We start from the raw sequence: 22,474 nt of genomic DNA, 5'->3' as shown, positions 1-22,474 counted from the left end.
ATCAAACATAAAGAAATAAAAACATAGAAAGACACCATTAATACTCCAGGGTTGAACTGTCAGTCATGATTAGGAAGTGCAAACAAAGAATTTTTTGCCCAAAGTACTCCATTTTAAGCCTACACCTTAATCCTTAAAAGGATTTAAAAGCTTTGAACTATGTTAGAGGTATTATTTAAACTTGCAGCTGAAGTCATCCAGACAGATTAACTTCTCTGTTATTACAGAATCTTAGATTTTTACAGCGATCAAAGGTGTCATCCATTCCAGACCTAATAAGAGTCTCAGCTTGTGCTATCACAACCATCCTTGCATTAATTAATGCAAAGCTGTCCTGAAAGCTGAGAAGAAGTGATTGCCTGATAGTCAAGTACTCTGTCAATACTTCTGAAACATTTTAGTCTGCTAAATTTAAGAGATAAGACCATCAGAAAAATCCCAAATTAGGACAGATCAGCAATAGGATTCATTTATTTTGCTGCTTTTATTGCTGAAAAGCAAGAAGCTTAAGAAATTTCTATAGTAGTTATGGAGGTCATATATGAATTTCAATAAATTATGTAAAGAGAACCTTCTCTTTTTTTTTTAAATACAGCCTTTGAAGATCCAAAATCTGTTCCTTTTTCTGGTGATGCCTGATTATATAGCTTTGTTTGAATTCCTAGTCTATGCAGAGGTGGATTTTCCCATTTATAAAAACACCAACACCTCAAAAATATGCTGAACTAATAACATGGGAGCACTGTAGATATTCTAGTCTTAAAACAATCTGAGTGCATTAAACAGAATGCTCTGGAGTTATATTCCACCTATAATGTGGTTAACTCCTTTTGCATATCTGGCACCCAGCCTTCGTGTGCTGAACTGCCTCTTTTTTTTTTTTTTCCTTAAAAGCTGAGGCAAAATATGCATTCATTTTGAGGATTATACCTAAACTAACTTTCTACAATTCCTGTCAGTCAAAGCAGTAGATCTTCTTGATTTAGCCTTTAGTAAAGCCATTTACAACAGTTTATCTGTATCAGGATGCAGAAGCAAAACATCAGCGGATACAACTGGAAATAGCAGGGGTAGTTCTTCCCTGTAATCATAGTACAATTGAATTAGGAAAAAAAAAGTTGCAATTGAGCTTCCTTTCATATGACTTTGTTCACAACACACCTCTGCCCCAGATTCCTAATACTATTAATTCCTTGGGAAAGTTTCCTCCTACATCAACAAACACTATGTCTATTCTACCTTATCCTCTTCTGGTCTTCTAACCAGCCCAGTACATTCCACACTCACTCAAGCCCATCCCAGTCCCTGACATTCACTTTGCTCATGATGGAAGCTGCATCACTTTCCAAACTCTGAAGAGAATTAAGTGACCTTAAAGAGTTTTCAACAGTTTTGGTAAGGACAGGATTTTCAATGCCTCAGGGAGCAAAGCAGAAAAGAAAAATATGAGGGAATCTGATATTTTAAATAGGTAATAAGTAACTAACACATGCAGCCAGTATGTAGAAGATAAGGGCAGGAATCCTTGTGAACATTTAACCTTGTTATTTTAACAGCCTTGGCATTGCTATTAAAAGGCCACAAGTTTTGTACTACATTTACAGTGCTTCAGCACTGGGATTTGACAAGCCGCCTTTGTCTGAAGGATTGTTGACCAGGTTGTAGAGCTTTGCTTTGCTTGGTTTAGCTGTGGTAGCAGCTTTTTTAATTGATCAAGCCTCTCTGACTATTTTATCTTTACATGGTACTAGCAGAACCCACAGCTATAGATAACTCTCAAATGGTCAGCTAAAGAAATGCACACAGTGAGCAGGGAAAAAAATGGCTGTAGAGGCAAAACCCAAAACCCAACAGAACAAAGAATTAACATCCTAGTGTACAATATATAGAAAATTTGAAGCTCTAGGCCATTGGAGGGGGAGAACCCAACCAACCAACCAAAACCACAAAAAACCAACAACAAAACAACAAAACAAAACAAACCCAAAACAGAAAAAAAAAAAAAACTCAGAGATGTAAACTATATTGCTAAACATGAAAAAGTGATCCCAAGTGAATCCATATTTAAAAAGAAACAAACATCAACATTATCATATTCCTCCCAAAAAAAGAACATCAGAAGCTGACAGCTTCAAGTGTTATTCTCACTAAGAGTCCAAATCTACTGATTTCTGTGTGCATCAAGTCTGGGACAGAACCCTCCTGCACCTTTGTGATTAGATAGATGCACATAATTGTTACCAAACATTCATACAATTTTTTTACCACTCTTTTTCATCTTTAACGTGTATGATGTTTGTTCCTAAATATTTTTTTCTAAAATGCCTTAGAATGTAATAATAAATTCCATCCAAGTTTTCATTGAGTGATTTATGATGCTAGAACCTCAACTGAATTAATCTTTTGTTTAGCTAGTTTTATATGTATGTGATTCCACAAAGCAAGGAGTTACCAAAATTACTTGTAATTAAATGCGCTTATATGAAGCAGCAGTTTGGTTTCCATTATACAGTAATACACCAAGAAGCAAAACTACCTCAGTAAAATGTCATTTTACTCTGATGTACAATAATTCTGTCATGAAAGGAAAAAAAATAGTAATAATTTAAAGTTATATAAAAACTACTAGTATATAATCACTTACCTTTATGCCCATAGCCAGACTGACAGCATTCATAGCATTCACAAGTATCAAACAGTTGTGCAGAAACTGTTCAGGAGTTTTTGGTTTAGTATACATTCTTACAAAGTGAGTAGCAATCTAGAGAAGACAGAGAAACCAAGCTCTTGATCTTCCACTAATCAAAATTACTATATTTAGATTTTCACTCTCAGTTGGAAATTTAGATCTTATGGATTGCTGAAATTCCCCATTAAGAACATACCCAAGGGGGGCAGGGGGGGGGAATATTGAAACAATCACTTTAGACTTGCTAAATGTTGGGGGGGGGGGGGGCTGTGCCTTTTTAAAAAACATATAAGACAACTGTTCCAAAGGAAAATAAGGCCTGAATAAACCCATCTATATTAATAACCTATACAAAACTTGCACAATATTAAGACAAGTCTTTACCAAATATGGACAATAAGCTGCCAGCTGTGCTGCCAGTACCAGACCATCTAGAAGATCTTGGTCAAAATTTACTATCCATCTCATTGGTGGCACTTCACCTGAATTAAAAACAGAGCAAGATGAATTACACTTTTGCCCCCTGAGAGGCCTAATTTTACTCTCAGCAGATGTGATGACTATTAGAAACCAGAGAGTAAAGAACAGGAAAACAAGAAACATCCATTCATAAGTAGAACTTCCCAGGTATAATTCTTTTCTGGACCCATTGTTAAAAACATGAAAAAACCTCACCTAGAATATTGTAACTGTTATTAGTTACACTCTGGTAGAACATGTAAGAGTATTCAGCACAAGGGAAGGGGAAGCAGGTACACTAAACTTCACCTCACAGACCAGGAACCTAAACAGGTACATTAGTTGTATAGGGGTAACATTCATAGGATACTGAAACTAGTGAAAACTTGCATGAATCCTTTAAAGTTGCAACCTTTATGTGCATAAAAATAGAAAAAAAAATCTTACTGATTTTAAGGTCATATTAAATTATATTAAAGAAATTTAATATTAAATGATATTAAAGAAATTAAGGTCATATTAAATTATATTAAAGAAATATAAACGACAGCTAATAGCACAATTCCTACAGCATAGATCACTACTTCTAGAATAGTGTTGCAAAGTCCTGTGCCTCAGATTATTTTTTATATTTATAATGGTTTTGTTTAAAACAAAGCTAAGCAAATATAATTTCTTTATTAGTATTTCTTATTTGAAGCATTCCATATCTTAAACATTTAACACAGAACTTAAACATTTTTGTTCTTAAGCATCATAATAAACCATAGGAAGAATCTATTCATTAGAACACCCTTAACCTGAATCATTCTCTAAAAAAGTTACTGAAATACCAATAACTAAATGTGTTAAATAACTCTCTGAACCCTCAGAAGGATTCAGTGTGCTATCAAGAAAGATGCCACACATCTGTTCTTAAATTGTCTCTTTTCTTCTGGAAGGCACTGAAGTGCTGTTTCAATTTTGTCATAAAATGTAACAGATTAAAGAAAAGAACCATCTTAATGAGATGCCACCCAGAGGAAACTGGACTGGCTGAAGAGGTTGGGCTGAATAGAGTTTCGTGAGGTTCAATAAGACAAAGTGCAAAGGTCCCGAGCCTGAGTTGGGGCAATCGTCGATATCAATACAGTTTGGGAAAAGGTGAAATTGAGAGCAGTCCTGCAGAAAAGGACATAGAGGTACTGGTGGGCAGGAAATTGGCCATGAGCCAACAATGTGCACTTGGAACCCAGAAGGTATAAATAGCATCCTGGGCTGCATCAAAAGAAGAATGGCCAGCAGGTAAAGAAAGGTGATTCTGTCACTCTACTCTGGAGACCTCACCTGGAATACTACGTCCAGCTCTGGGGCCCAAACACAAGAAGAACATGGAGTTGCTGGAGTGGGTCCAGAGGAGGGCCCCAAAGGTGATCAGAAGGCTGGAGCACCTCTCCCATGAAGGCAGGCTGAGAGATTTGGAGCTGTTCAGCCTGGAGAATTGAAGGCTCCGGGGAGACCTTATAGATACATTTCAATATCTGAAGGGATATTGAAGGAAGGACTGTTTAGAAGGGCTGGTAGCAATAGGATGAGGGGCAATGGTTTTAAACTGGAGCAGGGTACATTCAGGTTGGACAGAAGGAGGAAGTTCTTTACAATGAGAGTGGTAAAACATTGGAACAGGCTGCCCAGGGATGTAGTTGAGGGCTCATCCCTGGAAACATTTAACATCAAACTTGATGTGGCCCTGGGTAGCCTGATGTGGTTGAAGGTCTCCCTGCTGACTGCAGGGGGATTGGCCAAGTTGACCTTTGAAGGTTCCTTCCTATCCAATGCAATCTGTGAGTCTGTAAAAAGAGAGAAACTCTCTCCTCCCTTTTACAGAAAGCAACAAGTTTCTTCTGTAACATTTTAAAAAACCAAATAGTTCCTTCAAAGTAATATCTAAAAATAATATCTTTTTCTGAAGAAAGCTTTCATTCAATTTATACTTCAAGTGATGTTTCTTTTATTGTCATTGTTTCATTAACATGAACAGAAAATTAAATCAAATTCACATGCCATACAAAATATTCATGAAATGTATTTTCAGTTTTAAAATATCAAATCCAGTACTTCAAAAAGGATTAGAAAAAAAACCCAAACATCTCTTTTTCTGTAAGTTTTCAAATAAAAATTAAAACATTAATTTATAAATTTATACAGAAACAAAATATTTATTTTTCTCCTTGAGCATTTCTAGATAGAAGCAGCAGCTTTATCATGTGACTCCAATAATTTATTTTCATATTTTAAAATTGTATTTTGTTTTAGAAGTCCAGATTTACTGAGTTTAAAATCATTTATGCCCTTTAAAACATCCCTGAAACACATTTTATATTAATTACTTAATACATAGTCTCATTCCTAATTCATCCTGAATGCAGTAAAATTTTATTTGTTTATGCAGGAATGTTTTCACATTTAGACGTTTTTTCTCTGCTCTCCCACAAAGTAAAGAGCAATCTTTTCACAGTGACTCTTTAGGTTGGAATTGTTTTTTAACCTGCTGAATTAATAGCATGCAAGACTACAGAGTTTTTGTTTTGGGTGTTTTTCTATTATCCTTTTCAGTTTTCAATAAAATAAAAATTAATGAGTTGATATTTACATGATTAGATTGGAAGCCTCAAGATTTGTTGTGGGCTATGAAAGGTTATTTTCCAAATGGAGATAATCAAGGCAAAGTCGATAAAAATTCTGTGTGATCAATTTGTTGGCAGAATAACAAGCAACAGTCACCATAAACTTCATTATGCCAAATACAGTCTATTTCTTTGATGGGTAGAAGATACTGTGGACAAATGAAAAATACTATTAATTTTAACTTCAGTAATGAAATTGGTCACATTCTCTCTCATAAAGAAGCAAGGAAAAGGTAGTCTAGGAAAAAGGTAGCTAGATGAGGCACAAAACTCACTGAAATCCAGTAAGCCGAACTATCAGCTGTCCACAAACCAACCTGCAATGTCCTAGATTGTATCGTATTCAATATTTTCATTTTCAACTTGAAAAATAGCATAAAACTACCTCAGTTCAATCTGGAGATAATTCCAAGCAAGTGAAAGAATTGACTCTGGGAAGAAAAACAGGTTGCAAGAACTCATAAGGAAAGGACTATAAGTTCTTGAACAATTGGAGTAATGATCCGAAACAAATGGGACGAAAACTAATAATGATGTGTGCAGTGTACTACACAATTAATTTCATAAGTGCTAGATGGAAAACTGGATAGACAGAAAATTCACAGAAAATAATCTGGAGATAATAGCAAATCCCATTGCAGACAAAAAAAAAAAATGCTTGGTTAGGATGCATAAACAGGGGAGCTGCATCTTAAGAAGGTAGACTGATCCTTTCAATTCTATTTAGTTCAAGTCCCAGCTGGTACAAAACACCAAAATAATTGGCACCAACCTCCAAGAAAGACATGGATCAACTGAGAGAGTTTACCAGAAAACAAATGAGCTGTGTACAGAGACCTACTGAAAGAATGGAATTGCTTTGCCAAAAGGTGAGAGAGGGATTAACTGAGGAAGAACATAATTTGTGAATAAGTATAAAGTTACTAAAAAAGCAAGGAAGATGCACTGCACACATTTTAGAAGAGAAAGAATGGACTTAATACCAGCAGGAGAAATTTTGGGGTTATGTTAGACAATAGGAAAATCTTTCCAATGGAAATGAATGGAAAATACTGGCAGATATTTCCTAAAGAAGACCATAGAATATCCATTTTTAGAGATTTTTATGACAGCAAATACCTGTCCAGTACACTACAGGTACAGTGAGTTTAGTCTTTATACATGATAATGAAACAGATTCTTTCTGTTCTCATTCTCCCTTTCTTCTGTGCTTTACTGTGGGGTATTTTCAAGTATTGCTTTTATTAGCTGATCCATCAGTATGCTTTATCTCGCTGATTCTAACTCACTGAGTAGTAAAGTAAGTTGGCAAGAAAGCATCTCTTTCAAGATAGATGGTAGTGGTTTCATTCAAAGAAACATCCCAGAAAAATGCCTAATTGGGTCAAGAGTTCCCAGCAATCTCCAAAGCCATTTTTCCCAATGTTTATGATGTCAAACATTTCACTGGTTCAAAATAGCTAAAAACATCCCATTGCTAACAGTCAGAATGAAATCCTTAAAGCTGTTGGCCCCTAGTACAATCTTACAGAATTACCACCTTCATCTCAAGTAGTCTTGAATTTCAAATCAGGAATTCTCAAAGTATGCATAAAGGAAGCACTGCCATACATTTGCACTGTTACTCATCTCTAAGCATCTTCTGTTGCAGGTAAAATACTGAGCTAGACAGACCTTTAAACTATCATGGCATGGCATTTTTAACAGAAATTATTGCAGTAATGATAGTTTATAATATTATAAAACCAACTTCTTATTCTGGGATCTGAAAATCTCTGGAGGTGGAACTAATCTAGAGCCATAATAATGCCTACAGTTCTGTTTCAATAGCTTAAATCTGGTACTGAATAATACAAATATTTACAGAAAAAAATATGTAGCAATAACCTTTTCTCTAAGTGCTGACATTAGAACCAAGACAAGGTTTAAAATTATGATACTAAAATGTGCAATGCAAAGTATAAGAAAGATGAGAGGAAATGTGCCTTTGAATATTTTTTTAAAGTTTATTATGTTTTCCCTAAAATGTATTTAGGATAACAGAATGATAATGCATCTGCTTTTGGTACATAGAGTATGTGAGGCTACATTTAACATGAGAAACAAGAGACTTGTAGACAAATTACAGTTCCTACTTTAGGCTGGATGCCACAGGCTTTGCTCATCAAAACTGATAATTATTCTTCTAAGAATTCCTGAAATACCAGGGGCAGATAGATTTAATCCCACTGTCAATTTGTAATAATTCTAAGTAGAAAAGTTCAAGAAGAACCACATGGGGCAAGGACAGAAAAATGGATACACAGGGGATGTGTCTTATTTATTCCCATCTGTTGCCAAAGGCTTTTACCCTGAGACAATGAACATTTACCTTTCTGCTCATAACAAGAATTTCTAACCATCTTTCACTATCTACACAGCTCTATTTTTATTTATTCTGATCCCAAATAATATCTTACATTTACAAATTCCTTAATCTTTTATGCATAAGAATAGTTATACCTTATGTCAGCCTCCACTTTGTTGCTTTTCAACAGAAAGTTGGGGGTGTTTGAAAGAGGCAGAGATGTGGTGATGAGGAACACCAGGATTTGGTAGAGTTAGAGAACAGTTGGACTAGATGATCTTAAAGGTCTCCTCCAACACAATTCTATGAGTCTTTTTGTAAAGAGATTGAAATCATTGAAAGGTATTAAAAGCCTCTAGATTAGCATGTCACTTTCAAAACTATTTTTCTATTATGGCATTTCAGTTGTAGATTTAAAATGCAATTGATTAGCGTACCTGGCTTCTACACTGGCTTCAGAATGAATACTATAAGCCCTGAATCATCTTATTTAGTTAAAAGAAAACCCAAACAAACAAAAAACCTCAAGCTGATCTTACTGCAATTCACTGTTTGATACTTACAATGTATTAACAGAAACTTTTTCAGTCTTCAGAGGCTCAAAGAATCTTTCCTCCTCACAAAATATCCGAAGACAAATTACTAAATCCATCGCTATACCTTGCTCAACATATCTGCTCTGCACTGCAGAGGTGACATTAATTACACAAATAATCAGAAAGTTTATTCATTCCAGTTAACATACACACACTGTGAAGTGCCTTGCTTAGGTGAAAACAGAGTAAGTGAATTGCAAGTAAGGAAACAAAATTTCTCCCAAAATATTTACCCAATTATTCCTATTGAGATCATTTATGGTTTTGAAGGTCAGCATGATGTGCATACACATATATATATTTTTCCATATAAGCATAGTAGTAATGGTTGGACTCCATGACACCAAGGGTCTTTTCCAACTTGAATGATTCTGTGATATATGTCTGCACACAGATACATGTGTATGGTTCTGGGAGAGGAGACTCGGAGGGGACAGACCTGGTTTTCACATCAGACATTGCATTAGCTGTAGCAATCTGGTCTCCGACAGAGACAAGATGCAAGGCTGCTGTTCCTGTGTTGTGCTTTGGGTGACACTGCTCTATCTCAGGGAATCTACATGCTCAATGCAGACACAGAGGCAGGTACAACACAAGGCTTGCTTCTCCCCACTATTTAGAGGAGTAAAGCCTACAGCAGCAGAAAACTTTTCTTCTTGGCTTTGTTGTGTGTTCATTCTGAGAACAGTAATCACAGAAGCCCTGTGAGTGTGTGACCTGGAAAAATGCAAGCTGTATAATGGTTTGGGAGAAGCAGGAGGAAGCAACTCCCCAAAGAAATAAAACACTCCTGTGTGTAAGAAATGACCTCACTGCACCAGCACAAGTGCTGACAAACCAGATAGAACTTCCCACCACTTGGTGAAACCCATGCTGGGAAACAGTGTGGTATGGGACCACATATGTCTGTCATAAGATTATCATGATAGCTCTGTCAGCTGCAGCAGAGGAGAGCGACTACCTTCAGTGGAGCATCACTGGCTTTTATGATGCTAAAATGCTCACAAATGATTGACATAAAACAGAAAAATGTTTTTAGGGAAAAGCAGAGGAAATCTGGCACAAAGAAAGGAAAAGGAGGGTAGAGGACGTCATGGTAGTGTTGGGTTGATGGTTGGACTTGATGATCTTAGAGGTCTTTTCCAACCTTAATGGTTCTGTGATTATATGTATACACACATATATAAACCCAAGTACATGCAGTCCTGAGAGTTAAGGGATATTTTTTGAACAGTTTTCCAAATATGAACATTTTTAATCTTTTCTGTACAGAGCTCCAGGGACTACCCTTCTTCAGACTTATATTTCCCTGAAGCTAGTTAATGCTAGGCAGTATAAAGCAACAACGCTGTACAAAACAAATATTTTTTATGCTACTCTAAAGTCTAAAAAGATAAATTAAACATGCATGTTTGCTTATTTCTGAACTTCACATGAATTTAATACTCAGGAAAATAATTATTTTCTCTTTTCTACTAGATAAAATCATGATCTTGTGAGTTTTTCAGCTCTTGGGAAAGAGATTCTCATACAATTTTGTGAAGACATGCCATCCCACACTAAAATCTCTCCTTTCTCAACCTTTTTACTAGAGATGCCATGCTATATCAATTACAAAATTTGAAAATGTAAATCAAGCTAAACAACAAAATAAAAACAAAAAAACCCAACCAAACAAAAAACACCAAAAAACCCACATCACAGTGAAGTCAATAAGATCCATCAAAATAAAAAAAAACAAACCAACTTTCCTACCTCAGAGTAAAAATTGAGAGATGCTACTATGCCTAATTGTCAGAAAAGACTACATACAGTGGCACTGGATTTGCACTTCTCTTTCCTCTTAAGCAGACTTTCCATTTCAAGCAGGTTTTCCATGAAAATGAAGATGTATCTGCTCTGGAGATAGTTCTTACATCTCATTTTAGGTTGATTGTTCAGACGTTAACTCACTGGAGGGACCTGGTTCAGGTCAGTGCTGGAGGAAAATTATCCTACCCACAGGGACTTTGACAAGGTTTGAGAGGTGAGCCTGTAAGCAAGCCTCATGAAGACCACCAAGACCAAGCACACCGTCCTGCACACGGGTTGGTGCAATTCCAAGCACAAATACAGGCTGGGTGATGAGTAGCTTAAGAGCAGCCCTGCAGAGAGTAACTTGGGTGCACTGGTGGATGAAAAAATTGATCAGACAGCAAAACGTGTTCACAGCACATCCTGGCTGCATCAAGACAATCATGGCTAGCAGGTCAAGGTAGGTGATTCTTCCCCTCCACTCCAGAGAGATCCCAGCTGGAGTACTGCATCCAGCTTTGGGGCCCCCAGCACAAGAACAATGTGGACCTGCTCCAGTGGTTCCAGAAGAGCATTACAAAGTTGTTCAGGAGGTTGAAGCACTTCTCCTATGGGGACAGGCTGGGAGAGTGGGGTTATTCAGCCTGGAGGAAAGAAGGCTCCAAGGAGACTCTATAGCATCCTTCTCGTACTTAGAAGGGGCCTAGAGGAAAGATGGGGATGGATTCTTTATTTGAAGTATAGTGTTACAGCAAAGGGTAACAGTTTTAAACTGAAAGAGTACAGATATTAGGAGGAAAGTTTTTTACTGTGAGGGTAGAGAGACTATTGAACAGGTTGCCAAGAGAAATTGTGGATGTCCACTCCCTGTAAGTGATCAAGACCAGGCTGGATGGGGTTTTGAGCAACCTGGCTTAGTGGAGGTTGGAACTGGATGATCTTTGAGGTTTCTTCCACTCCAAAATATTCTATGATGATATTGGTCAATTTACTAGATGTCATACTCTCTAATATTTTATATTCAGTGTGGAATTATCTACTCTTTTCAATATTTTCCTGGGATACATTCAAGATGAACTCTTATTTCCCAATATCATTTATCTTACTATAGTAATAATAATAACTAATAAGGGAGAGACATACAACTTCTCACATGGCAATTTAATTCACTCAGTTGCAAATTTTTCTTCTGTTTAAGAAATTACTTAAGTAGGCTGTGAATCTTATAGTTCAGGTATAATTAATGTCTCAGCAGAATAGACAAAGTGGCATTTTGCATCTTTATAGCATTTGATCTTAAGTTTCAACATAGTTTTCCATTTTATTGTCACTAAGACATGAAACAAGCCTGCCCTCCCAAAACATATGCCAAGCTGCTTTTGAAATATATTTCTTTTTTAGTAGCAACTAGGGCAGAAGATGCGGAGATAAGCACACTTCTTGTTAATGTTCCCTCTAAGTTATTGACATCTTAATTCTTGCAAGAGAAGAGTTCTGATGAATGGCATAGTTATCTTCAACTTTAGAAAGAAGTAATAAAAATGTGTATTTAAAACTTCTCTGCCCTGCAGTTGCTTGGCTCACTGTCACATTTCACTTTAAGTAGCTTAGGTATCAAAAGAAAGACTGAGAAATGTGGCCTGGATAGATCTTCATTTATTTAGTAGGAATGGATCACCCAGGAGACTAGCAGCTCCATGGTCAAGACATATTGCTAATCAGGGTTAATTGTTCATTCATTGTAGTGTTTGGTTGATAATATGCAGGCACATAAATGTTAAGAAAAAAAATTGTAATTGTTCTCTGATCCAGACTGTAGTAAAAATAAAGGACAAATCCTTCTCTTAAAATTAGTGATATTAAGCAAATACTAGCAACAAAAATTGAGATTATTTGGGACTTCCAGCTGAGCTGTGTAAACATTTACTACACTTTGACATTTTTCTTATGAGACTTTTAACTGTTCTTCTAAAAATGTCTGTTTAGATGTTTAATTAAATGCTAACATGATTAAAAATGTGAAAATATCCAAGTATAAATTTGATGATTAATCATAACATCACAAAATTTAAAGGACCAACACAAAATTTAAAGGACCAACAGCACATCAGCATATTGCATCTGCTGAAATCTCTCTAGTGTATGACCTTAATAAAATTAATTCAGTCTAATGACCCCTGAGGTACATTACTGGTGACCAGCCTTCAGTTAGACTTCGTGCCACTGACCACAAACCATGAGCCTGGCCCTTCAGCCTAATTTCAGTCCATCTCACTGTCCTCTTGTCTAGGCTGTACCTCATCAGTTTGTTTATCATGATGGCATGGGAGACTGTAGAAAACCTTGCCAAAACTGAGATTAACTACATCCACTGTTTTCCACCTGTACTCTTGGGCTAGTCATGTCAATGGGGAAGGCAATCATGTTGGTCAAGTATGGTTCCTCCCTCCTTTGTACTTTCATGCTGACTACTCAACTCATTCTAAGGCAGCAAAAGAAAAAAAATAATAGGAAAGTGAAGGCTAAAACAGAGGGTTCAAAGAGATATTGAGGAAGGTCATCTGTGGAACAAAACAGTGTAATATCACAGGTACAGAAGCTAAGAACATTTATAATGCACTTAAGATGTTCATAATTTGGAATTTTTCTATTTTTTAAGCTATTGTTTCCTTAGCAACACTCATTTATATAGTGTTTGCGAGAGAAATGGAAACAGAAGCAAAAGAAAAGGGCATGCTCATGCACAAACACCAAGATCTTTGTGTGTCCTCTAGAACACATGAACCAAAAAAGTCATGAACCAAAAAATCATGAACCAAAAATCTATATACAGGTCAATATAGCAAGGCAGTATCTGTAACTTCCCACACACAAAAAGCATATATAATCTCTGCCTTCTCATTCCAATCTCACACTTCTCTTAAAGCAGAAAAATGTAATTAAGTGAAATTGTAAAAGATAACTTTAATGCAGATAAATGTCCCTTGGCAGTACACAGAAAATTCATCTTCACCTGTGACCCAGAGCTAAATCTGCAATGAGATCTGCACAGATGAATACATTAGCCCACTGGGTTATCTATCCTGTGAATGTTCTTTCATACAAGTTACTATTATTTGCTGATAAGGCAAATATTGCAATTTAATTGTTCTTTTTAGGTGCCAATCTTTTGGGTGCCTCTAATTAACTAAAAAAAAATTACAATTGCTGATAACCACATGACCATTAAAAAAAAAAAAATCAAACTGATTTTAATATTCTAATTTATTACATACTTTCAGACAACTAAAACAATATTTTCAATAGATATTCCACTTGGAATGAGGCATCTGGATGTTTTTTCCCAGTAGTGTCCACTAGATGTACACCTTATGGTTCAGATTCACTTCTTTCATCTTTAGACATTGTAGTTCAATTTAAAGTCCAAGTTAAATAAGATGCATTTTGACATTCAAAACGCAGCTTTGAGTTCCCACAGGACAGAACAAGGCTAGCCATGCCTCAACATCTATAATGATGTCTACAATAAACAGAACAGACAATGGGGCTTAGGAATGTATCCATGCAGCATTTATGGTGAGCCACAACACTGCCCAGGTCACCAGCCATTCTCTCTGCAAGTTGTCATCTATACACACAAGACTCAGATAACATCCAGCAGAGCAAAGAGCTTGCAGCTGTAAGACAGCTCCACTAAAACAGGAACTGGAGACAGATACTAAGAAAATAACACATTGTAAAATACCCCTACCTGCTGTAGGGCATGGTATTTCTACTCAGGAAGCTCCCTGAGTTAATCATAAGATCAGACCCAAAGGATGAATTGACAGCTAGAAATTTATTCCTATTGAGTGTAGTAGGCATTGGCTGACCTTTCAATCTTACCAGCATAATTATTTAATACATTTGAGAATACTTAGTATAAATTGCTTCTATACAGTAGAATTAGAAAAGCAAGGGGATATTCAGAGCATATGGAAGGTAGAGAATGGGCCCAAATGAGACTTCTGGAAGATGATATACAAATAGATAAGCCATAATTCAGACAGGTCAGAAATCACTCAAGGCAAAAATGACAATCTTTTGTATCTCTGGTTTATGAGCCATTCTGGACTTCTGCCCTGATCATCATCAGACTGTCCTTTCTTAGTGTTAACTACCTATCCAAACTTAGTTCTGAAAGAGAGAATGAAGTTAGGGTCAAGAAGCAAAAGGAAAAAACACACAAGAAAATGTAAGTAATAATTACTACTGGTTGAACAATTTTGTCAGATCTGAGTATCAAACCTGCCTAGGTCAGTCACAAATGGAACAGGTCATTTTGTTTAACCTTATTCAAGTGATCATCAGGTGTCAAACTGACCTTGCAAACAGGGTAAGATTTACAATCTGGAAGCTTGGTCTCCATTACCTTCCTAAATATCTTTAGAACAAAAGCAATACAAAAATTATTCTGTAAGTTCTGAAAAGCAAGGTTTCAAAAACACCACTATAAGCACAAATGTTAACAACTCCATGCTACTCTGAACAGGAAAATTAAGGGAAAGTGATTATTGTTAGCACTTCCTTAACAAGATTATAAGGTTCACCATACTTCACCTTTATGCCTAGTTAGAAACTAACTTCTCTATTGTGCCTAATTAGAACACACAGCACACAGAAGATGTTTCATGAACAGTGCTAGTCAAAAGATGCTGATCTTGGGACACACAAACACAAGGAAAGGAAATAGTTGTGCATAGGCAATAACTTGGCTCTCAAAAATATTTTGAGTGGCAGACTGTCAGGATATCCCTATGAATAACAGTTTTTGAAGTCTACAAAAGGAGTATTAGAAGGAAAAGTATAGTGAAAGAATTATTTCACCTTTCTGACAATCTTTCCACACAGTTTTTCGATTCTTCTCATAATGTTCATTCAACCAGGTGAGGATGGTTCGTTCATGTGGAGAATATATATTGCTGGATAAAGGCTCTGATTTTATTCTTGGCATGCTCTGCACTTTTCCCAAGCTGGGCAGATTAGTAACGTTACACGCAGAAACACGAGGAAGGACAAACACCTGAAATTACAAGCAGTGTCTTTAAGTCTTTTAGTCTCCTTCTCTGGAGACTTTCCAAACCCACCTGGATGCATTCCTGTGCAGACTACCCTAAATGATCCTGCTCTGGCAGGGGGGTTGGATCTGATGATCTCTTGAGGTCCCTTCCAACCTCTGATATACTCTGATACTGTGACTCAAAAAATCCAAACCAACCAATTCAAACTCAAAAGGTTTTATAATTTAGCAAAGGTTTACGACATTACACATTACCACATACAAGTATCACACACAAGAGAACAGATTTGCTGAGGTTTTAGCAAATTCCTTTGCTTCCTTACACAAAATCCAAACTGAAGTTTCCAAATGGTCTTTGGAGTCTGGAAAGGTCCCAGCTGACTGAAAGCTGGTAAGTATTGTTCCAGTTTACAGGAATGAAAAGAAGGAAGAGTCTGGTAATTATAGGCCTGTTAGCCTCACTTCATGGCCTGGTAACATTATGGAGAAGACTATTCTGGGAAAACACGTGTGAAACAACGCAGTAATTGGTCATAGCTAGTTCATGAGGGGAAAGTCCTGTTTAACCAATTTAATTTATTTTCATTAGAAAGATAAAATATCTAGCACACAGCTAGAAAATCCAATTGAACAATTGGCTGATGAAGAGGAAGTGCCGTAATCTGCACCTGGAACAGGGTAATCTTGGTGTGCATACAATATGTGGAGAGCAGCAAGTCCCTTAAACGGTGCCAGTGATGTCTAATTCCCTGATCCATACATACATAAAGAAAATGCCATTTCATCTAATCAGAATGAAACAGCTTGTACCCCTTTTGTAACTGTTTCTCTTCACGTTAGTTTTCAATAGCATATTTTAACAGGTACATTAGAGAAAGCAGCAGCTTCTTCAGGCAAAGTGTTCCAACTTTTTAATCACTCCATTTGCTGCAGATGGAGAGGATCCCTCTTACATATGGTACGATGCAGCTATAGCAATGTGTGGCTTCACAGTCACACATTTACATTTACATCTGAATTTTTTTCTTCTTTTCAGCTGACATGATGTCATCCATTGCTTTCAAGTTTTTCTGAAAACCCTTTTATGATATACTAACAGACAAAACCTAGTTAACTATTAATGTACACATGACTTCAATTAGAGCATCCATATTTAATTACAAATTAAAAAGTCACTTTGAAATTCCTTTTTTAACCCTGAAGCATTTCAATTCAGGAAAATCTAGTTCCATGCAGAGATGGCTGAACTAACTTAATTACATTATTTGGATTTCTCTCCATGGAACTCTATGTATTTGCACAGGAGTGTCTTAAGGGAAAAAGAATCTCAACCTTTTATATCAGATACAACTCTGAAGAAAATAACAGCAAAAAAGGCAATCAAACATAAACTATTTCATGCTTTCTCAAAAGGTAGTGCCTTTGCCCACTAATTTATTACAATATTCCTTCATCAGTATAACCTGATCAAAACTGGAAAGAGTAAGGCCAACTACATTTAGAAGAAAATATGAAATGTTATTTACCCATGACATATTTTTACTGTCTCTTAGCAAGAAAAGTCCTACATTCGTGACTCCTGTCACAGTAAAAGTTTCTTATGTTTACAGGGGGTTTCCTGTATTTTCTTATTTTTGTGCCTGCTGCCTCTCACATCACTGGGCACTACCAAGGACAGTATGGCCCTGTCTTCTTTACACCCTCCCACCAGGTCTTTACACACATTGACTAAATCTCCCTTCAACCCTCTCTTCTCCTGGCTGAACAGTTTCAGGTTTCTCGGTTTCTGCCAGTATGACAGATGCTCCAGTCTCTTAAATCATGGAACCCTTCACTGGAGTCACACTCCAACATGTCCATGCCTGTCTTCTACTGGGAAGACCAAATAATATTTTTTTTTCATTTGTTTTCCATCTGTTAGTAAAGAAAGAAGTATTTGGGTTTAGGCATACAAACTTTGCTGACCACTGGTGAGCACATCAGGCTTACTTTAGATAACATGATTTAGACACCCAATATTTTTATCTAAAACCAGTAAAAATAAAATTTTGTTCAATTTGAGAAGCCCATACTGACCAAGTTCAACTATATCCTTAAAGGAATCAGTGTTATAAAAAGTATGTGTTTAAAATTCCATTTTGAGTAAAATAATCAATGCCATGGTCATGCATATGTCTAGCCAACTTAAGTATTACTTACTTATTTCAACTAAGTAAAAAATGTTTTTAACCAAGTGTCATGGGTTGAGTTTAACCTGCTGATGATATTCAATCATCAATGAATGCTGATGCCTTCATGCCAGCTTCAAAATGGCAGTGCTGGCTGAAGTGTCATGGGGCTTGAAGTTCAGACTGTAACATGAGAGGCTTCCTATTCCAGTTGCTGCTTCTGGTTTCCGGTTTTTTTGACTGTTGGTGTTTTCTGCTGGGGTGGCTGCTGAGTGCTCGCATGGGGGGAACTGCTTTATTGTCTGTTTGCAAGGGCCTGTGGTGACAGGACAAGGGGTGATGGCTTTAAGCTGGAGAAGAGCAGATTTAGATTGGATGTTAGGAACAAAGTCTTTACTATGAGGACGGTGGAACACTGGAACAGGTTGCCCAGGGAAGTGGTTGAGGTCTCTTTCCCTGGAGAAATTCAAGGTGAGGTTCCATGAGGCCCTGGGCAACCTGATCTACTTGGTGGTGTGCCTGCTGACTGTAGGGAGGTCAGACTAGATGACCTTTGGAGGTTGCTTCTGGCCTGGCTCATTCTATGATTGCTGGCTTCTGCTACAGGTTTTGCTTTTGCTGCATTTTTCTGCAAATAGGCTAAGGTGCATCTGTGACAGTTTTAGGCTATGCCTTTAAAATTTTTCACAGATCTTGAACAGAAAGTGGTAGAATGTAAATTAATCACTATTAGGTGTAAAAAGGAAAATAATGATAGTTCTAAACAATCCCACTGGAGAGATAAATAACTTAAATTAGTTGTACAAAACAATTTCTCTTCTAGCTTCTTCACTCTGGGAGAAGTTGTGCTTCTGCTGACCTCTGCTTGACCTTGGCTGCATTGTTTTGGCTAAGTTCTAATGTCCCTCTGCTCTTTCACTTGTCCCTTTGTGTACAGGGAGGTAAAAGGGGGCAGGGAGAGAGAAGCTATTAGTTTCCCCTGGTCTTTGGCCAGGGGCATTCTTGTGCTGTTTGTTAATTGTAAACATTGTATATTTGTACATAATCATTGCATTCCATTGTAGATTGCAGTTTTGCTTGTAAATACAGCTTTCATTTGCTTCCAACTGAGCTGGTCTGGCAAATTTAATGTTGGGGGGAATTTTGAACCCACCACAGCATCACATCAGCTCATTAAATTCCTTATCTCAATGCAGAGGTCTGTTTTGGTGTTACTTGCCCTCTTGTCTGGGGCAGGGGAGGTGAGAATGAACTGTGTTAACCCAGGACACCAAGGTAACAAAAAAGCATGTCAGAGTTTTCTTTATCTGTAACAAGATTTCTTAACACTTCTTTCTACAAAATGTAGCCTCTCCTAACATTACACTTCCTGATGAAGTATTATTGTGGTTTAACTTTAGACAGCAATTAATCACCACAGGACAAACATATTAACACACTGTTAAAGTTTCATACCTAAGAAAATGACAATTTTCTCACTTTTTGTCATTGTTGTTCTCTGTTAGAGAGAAATTAAACACTACAAATCATTTCGTTTTATAGATCACTTTGGAAAAATTACAGAATCATAGGATGGTTTGGGTTGGAAGGGGCTTCCAAAGGTCATCTAGCCCACATCCCCTGCAGTGAGTAGCAGCATCCTCAACTAGATCAGGTTACCCAGAGCCCTGTCAAGCCTGACCTTGAATATCTCAAGGATGGGGCCTCAGCTACCTCCTTGAGAAACCTGTACCAGCGTTCCACTACCCTCATGGCAAAGAAATCTCTTGATTATACCACAGATCATTTTCCAAAGTTTTTTTTGCCACCAGTTCTTCAGAATTCAAGCAGTAAATATATCTCCAATTTACCTTGTATATCTGCAGTAGCACATCTGTCCAAGCTCGTTTGCTCATTGTCTCAAATGTGCTGTCCTCCAGAACGAACAGATGCTTGTCTGAGTTTTCCATATCTCCTTTTTTCAACTCAGTCATGTGACTCTTCAGATGAAGGAATGGGATTTATTTGCAGTATTCATTTCAACAGTGTGGATAGAAAGTTCAGAAGAGGACAAGAAAGAATCAATGGCATAAATAACTGATAACATTTATTATAGTGCAATAACGATCAGCACTAGAACCATTTACAGCATGCTGCTATCTCAGGATTAAGAAGCATGATACAGAACTGACAGGAGTTGAAAGCAGCAGTCAGGACAGAGAGGCAACACAAAGGAATTTTTTTTTAAATGTTAAAGTCAGTAGAAAACAGTAAAATTAATTCTACTTTGAGAAAACATATCTGTTGGAAGTGAATCACAGGCATCAGCAGTATAGGACAGAATGGATGAGAAAAACTAGGGGAGTAAGGTGTAAATGTTGGTGTCAGTTTAAATTTCTGTTCAACCTCATACATATGCTTAGAAACAGTCACCATAATAGCAATATTCATGGTCCACAGAGAACTTCCATTAGTTTTCAAGGGACACTAAGCATGTGCTCTTCAGTTGGAACAGAACTAATGAACACCAAAAAGAAACCAACACAAGAACCTACAATTTGCACTTGAATCCATTTCTTGTAGTCATCAGGTTCAAGCAGAAATTCTGGCATAACATGTGGAAGATATGCTCCTTTGCTTCTGAAATCATAGAGCAGGAAAAGTTCATGTGGTAGCAAGATAACTATTTTTAAGACCAGTCCAAGCTTTTCAACTTGGTCATCCTACGTGTAAGCTCTTCTGAATTCCAACTGAGTACACTTTGGACTAAGAATTCAGGTCTGTCAATTGCTTTAGATAGCTTTATTTATTGTGGCATTGAGTGCACCCTCAGCAAGTTTGCTGATGACACCAAGCTGTGTGGTGCAGCAGACACGCTGGAGGGAAGGGATGCCATCCAGAGGGACCTGAACAGGCTGGAGAGGTGGGCACAAGCCAACCTCATGAGGTTCAACAAGACAAAGTGCAAGGTCCTGCATCTGGGTTGAGGCAATCCCAAGCACAAATCCAGGCTGAGCAGTGAGGGGCTGGAAAGCAGCTCTGAGGAGAGGGACTTGGGGGTGCTGGTGGATGAGAAGCTCAACATGAGCTGTCAGTGTGCACTTGCTGCCCAGTAAGCCAACCAGAGCCTGGGCTGCATCAAGAGAAGTGTGGCCAGCAGGTCAAGGGAGGGGATTCTCCCCCTCTACTCAGCTCTGGTGAGACCCAACCTGGAGTATGGTGTCCAGTTCTGGAGCCCCTATTACAAGAGGGATATGGACGTGCTGGAAGATGTCCAGAGAAGGGCCACCAGGATGATCAGAGGGGTGGAGCTCCTCTCCTATGAGGACAGACTGAAAGAGTTGGGGCTGTTCAGTCTGGAGAAGAGAAGGCTCCGAGGTGACCTTCTTGTGGCCTTTCAATATCTGAAGGGGCCTACAAGAAAGCTGGGGAGGGACTTTTTAGGCTATCAGGTAGTGATAGGACTAGGGGGAATGGAATAAAGCTGGAAGTGGGGAGATTCAGGCTGGACATGAGGAAGAAGTTCTTCCCCATGAGAGTGGTGAGAGCCTGGAATGGGTTGTCCAGGGAGGTGGTTGGGGCCCCATCCCTGGAGATGTTTAAGGCCAGGTTGGATGAGGCTCTGGCCAGCCTGATCTAGTGTGAGGTGTCCCTGCCCATGGCAGGGGGGTTGGAACTAGATGATCCTTGTGGTCCCTTCCAACCCTGACTGATTCTATGATTCTATGATTCTATTTATGAAGTTCATGCTCATTTCCTATGCCTACAACTAAATGCTAAAAGCATATACAGCTCTGGACAGAGTGGCCTCATCCATAAAGGATACTTAGGGAAGTAGCTGAGTCACCAACCTAGGAGGTATTTAAAAGACACGGACTCGCCACTCAGAGACATGGCTTAGTGATGGACTTGGCAGTGTTAGGTTTACAGTTGGATTTGATGATCTTAAAGGTTTTTTCCCACCTAAATGATTCCATGATTCTACAGCACCATGTACTCAATGTCTTGATTTGTGGAACAATGCAACACTCCTTCAGAAGAAGAAGCAGTAGGGTGGAATTAGTGAGAGTTTTCAGTTTATATGCTGTCAAGACATTCTTCAGCAATGCACTAATGGCTCTAGCCTTTAAGATACAATGGGATATACCTATTGATTCCTTTATTATCAGAGTGGATGCTGAAGTTGTGAAACAGGAATCTGTAAGCATTGTCCTTCATTAATGAAGAAACTGCTGCAATGGCTCCTCCAAATCATCTGGCACTATATTATCTATGGTGCACAGGAGAATGCTATTCTGCCTCTTTTAAAGAACAAATGACATGGATGAAATCTGCAAATAAATGTCAAGTGCTGTTGGAGCAGTGTGCACCAGACTCATAATGAGTTCAGATACAGCTACATCACTGTCTGTTATTCTCAGACAGAAAGCTTTATTTAGAACATTATGCAAATGATGGGTTTTAAATGGCTTTACAGCATCTTCAGTACTAGGTGGTAAAAAGAAGCAGAGACGCTGTGTATCAGGGTTTCTGATGGCCTCTAAGATCTCATGACATCAGACTTTCTCTGAAGTTAACAGATTCTTCTCTGTTTCACAGTAGTGACAGCCAAGAAGAATGAAGAAGAATCTATCAGCCTTTTTTGATTTGCACCAACTTTGAGAGTTGTTTGGTATTATGTGGTAAGATAAGATTATCAATGAAAGTAGCTAATAGC

General features: G+C 37.7%; 1 protein-coding gene across 1 annotated transcript in view; it reads right to left on the bottom strand.

The window, feature by feature from the left end:
- The window catches only part of CFAP47 (cilia and flagella associated protein 47), a 286,222-nt gene that overhangs the window by 188,682 nt on the left and 75,066 nt on the right, over positions 1-22,474 (bottom strand). Inside the window, 5 exon segments of the mRNA XM_054395813.1 lie at positions 2,645-2,761; positions 3,074-3,171; positions 15,418-15,613; positions 19,629-19,764; positions 20,311-20,397. Of these exon segments, the coding sequence (XP_054251788.1) occupies positions 2,645-2,761; positions 3,074-3,171; positions 15,418-15,613; positions 19,629-19,764; positions 20,311-20,397 (634 nt within the window).

This window comes from Indicator indicator, chromosome 1, assembly GCF_027791375.1.
Source record: "Indicator indicator isolate 239-I01 chromosome 1, UM_Iind_1.1, whole genome shotgun sequence".
Taxonomy (NCBI): Eukaryota; Metazoa; Chordata; class Aves; order Piciformes; family Indicatoridae; genus Indicator; species Indicator indicator.
Note: the sequence above shows the minus strand (reverse complement) of the source record. Positions and strands in the feature narration are given on the sequence as shown.